The sequence below is a fragment of the Ciona intestinalis genome, unplaced genomic scaffold (genome assembly GCF_000224145.3).
Source record: "Ciona intestinalis unplaced genomic scaffold, KH HT000586.1, whole genome shotgun sequence".
NCBI lineage: Eukaryota > Metazoa > Chordata > Ascidiacea > Phlebobranchia > Cionidae > Ciona > Ciona intestinalis.
In genome coordinates, this window is record NW_004190907.1 from 3,770 (window position 1) to 6,052 (window position 2,283).

Genomic DNA, 2,283 nt, shown 5'->3' on the forward strand with positions numbered 1-2,283 from the left:
GTTTGGTTGAACCGAACTCACAAATGTTGGATTTTAATACTTACGGATGGTTATATATGGGAGGGGGGGTTCTTATATTATTTGTGGCGCTTGGACTTGTACTTGGCATCTGTAAAGCAACAACCCCGTCACAACCGAAGAAAATTTTGAATGTTTGAATAAAACATGTCGATATATAATTAATAACCACCGAACACTTGATATTATTATATTGTTATTATAGAAACAACACGACGCTTTTACTTTGGTAATCCAAATCACGCAATCATTGTTGTCATAATGCGCTCGTATTATCAAAATAAATCATTTTTATGAAAAGTTTGTTTGCCGTATGACCTGCGTGTTCTAGGCACAAGGATCCACCAGTATGGCTCTGGTTTCGGTAGACGCCAACAAAGTTGATGGGGTTCCTACACCCAGAGTCGTCTATGGCTCTGCCTACACCACGCCTGGTCGCGTTTAGGGTTTGGTAAATTTTCACAATGTTTAACCATTTCACAACAACCCAACCCCATCTACACAATAAACTGTAAAAACTTTCCTTGGTTGAAAATGTGTATTAATATGTTGTCTATGGTTGTAGCGCCATAGAAAACTAGTTTTAGCTTATTTTATAACATTTCTATCGTTTTACTCTATAGAAATATTATAACAAGTAAACAAAGCGGTACATCAAACGTAAGTATACTACTGTGACGTAAATATTTACCTGTGACATCATAGAAATATCGGTGACGTACCTTCACTGACGTCATTGATCAACTAAGGACCGAACAAAACCCTTTGTTGACGAATAAATGGGATTGTTCGGGAAGAATCCGCCCCCGGATCCGCGAGAAAAGGTTTGTGACGAAAAAATAACACTGTTGATGACGTAACAATGTTATGACCTCATAGTCTTCTGACGTAAGGAAAACATTTATGAATGAAACTTCTCACAGGCGCGACAATGGTCGTCGGAACTTCGTAAAGAAGGAAGACTGTTGGATCGGCAAATAAGAAGTAAGCATTGTTTGTTTATTAAAAGTAACCAGAGGGTTTAAATTAAATGCTGTCACAATTGTGGCGTGTATATCCTTAACCAAGATACTTGACAGCAACTACAACTGTTGTTACCCCGCCATGGAAGGTTGAATAAGTTTCAATATTTTGTCCAGGTATTCAGAGGGAACAAGAAAAGGTGAAAAAGTCGCTGAAAGAGGCCGCAAAAAAAGGTGACAAACAATCTGCCGCAATCCTCGCTAAGGAGCTTGTACATTCGAATAAAAGCATCAGCAGAATTTACGCTTCAAAGGCAACAATAAACTCAGTAGATATGGGCATCAAGAACCAGGTTGCCATGGCTAGAGTATCCGGGGCGTTCGAGAAAAGTTCTGAAGTCATGAAAGCCATGCAGGAGTTGGTGAAAGTAGATGAAGTTCGCGAGTCAATGATGGGGTTATCCAAGGAAATGATGAAAGTGGGTAGCCGGGTGGATGTGATCTAGAGACTGTGGGGTTAATGGGGTTATAATCCAGCATAAGGATTAAATAGCCTTCCTCTGACGAATGATTCGGGTTCAAGGCTTGATGCTGCTACTAATATGTGTTCTTGGGCAAGACACTTAATGACAATTGCCCCAACCCAGTTTTAAAAGGCTTGTTTAATTATAAAGTAACTTGAGGCTTGTAGTAAATATAAATGGTTGTTGCCTCATCACTAATAAACAACCCATTATTACATCACAGATGGGGCTTGTTGAGGAAATGATGGATGACATGATGTCACCACTAGATGACAGTGAAGAGATGGAGGAAGCCGCACAATCAGAGATTGATAAAGTTCTCTATGACATCACAGCAGGTTTGTTCTAATTTTTACGAGTTTCAAACTTTAGCGTTAAATCTACAATCCGTGTTCATCACGGCTTACACCCGACCACCAGATGTTTAACGACAGTCATTTTGCTGCTAATTAACTTACACGCATTCTAATCGACACTTTCCCGATTTTCAGGACTGAGATTTTGCTCGTAATTAATCCTCAAATAATTTACTCCCACCACTAGGTGCCCTCGGTAAGCTTCCCGAGAGCGAGGACCACGAGTTACCGACGATTGAGGTCGAAGATGAAGAAGAAGATGAGGACGTGATGCAACGGAGGTTGGAGGCGTTGAGGAGCTAATCATGGACATCTTATATAATCATAGAGATGTTATACTTTTGTGCGAATGTTTGTAAATAAACGTCAACTTTTAATCTCTGGCAAAATATTTTTCATTAGGTAGTAAGTACGTAGGTAGTT

At 39.7% G+C, this 2,283-nt stretch overlaps 1 protein-coding gene across 1 annotated transcript; it reads left to right on the forward strand.

The window, feature by feature from the left end:
* The first annotated feature begins 640 nt into the window (after window positions 1-640).
* LOC100176174 (charged multivesicular body protein 3-like) lies at window positions 641-2,237 on the forward strand. Its single transcript, XM_002130235.4, has 5 exons — window positions 641-842; window positions 942-1,002; window positions 1,158-1,459; window positions 1,728-1,842; window positions 2,048-2,237. The coding sequence occupies exons 1-5, from the start codon at window positions 798-800 to the stop codon at window positions 2,161-2,163; spliced, it is 639 nt and encodes a 212-aa protein (XP_002130271.1). The 5' UTR covers window positions 641-797; the 3' UTR covers window positions 2,164-2,237.
* Window positions 2,238-2,283: the final 46 nt, after the last annotated feature.

Bases quoted from the DNA above. Each gene is read 5' to 3' on its own strand.
- LOC100176174 (XM_002130235.4), top strand. From the start codon at position 798: ATGGGATTGTTCGGGAAGAATCCGCCCCCGGATCCGCGAGAAAAG. The intron at 843-941 runs GTTTGTGACGAA...AACTTCTCACAG, and splicing joins CCCCGGATCCGCGAGAAAAG to GCGCGACAATGGTCGTCGGA. The intron at 1,003-1,157 runs GTAAGCATTGTT...TATTTTGTCCAG, and splicing joins GTTGGATCGGCAAATAAGAA to GTATTCAGAGGGAACAAGAA.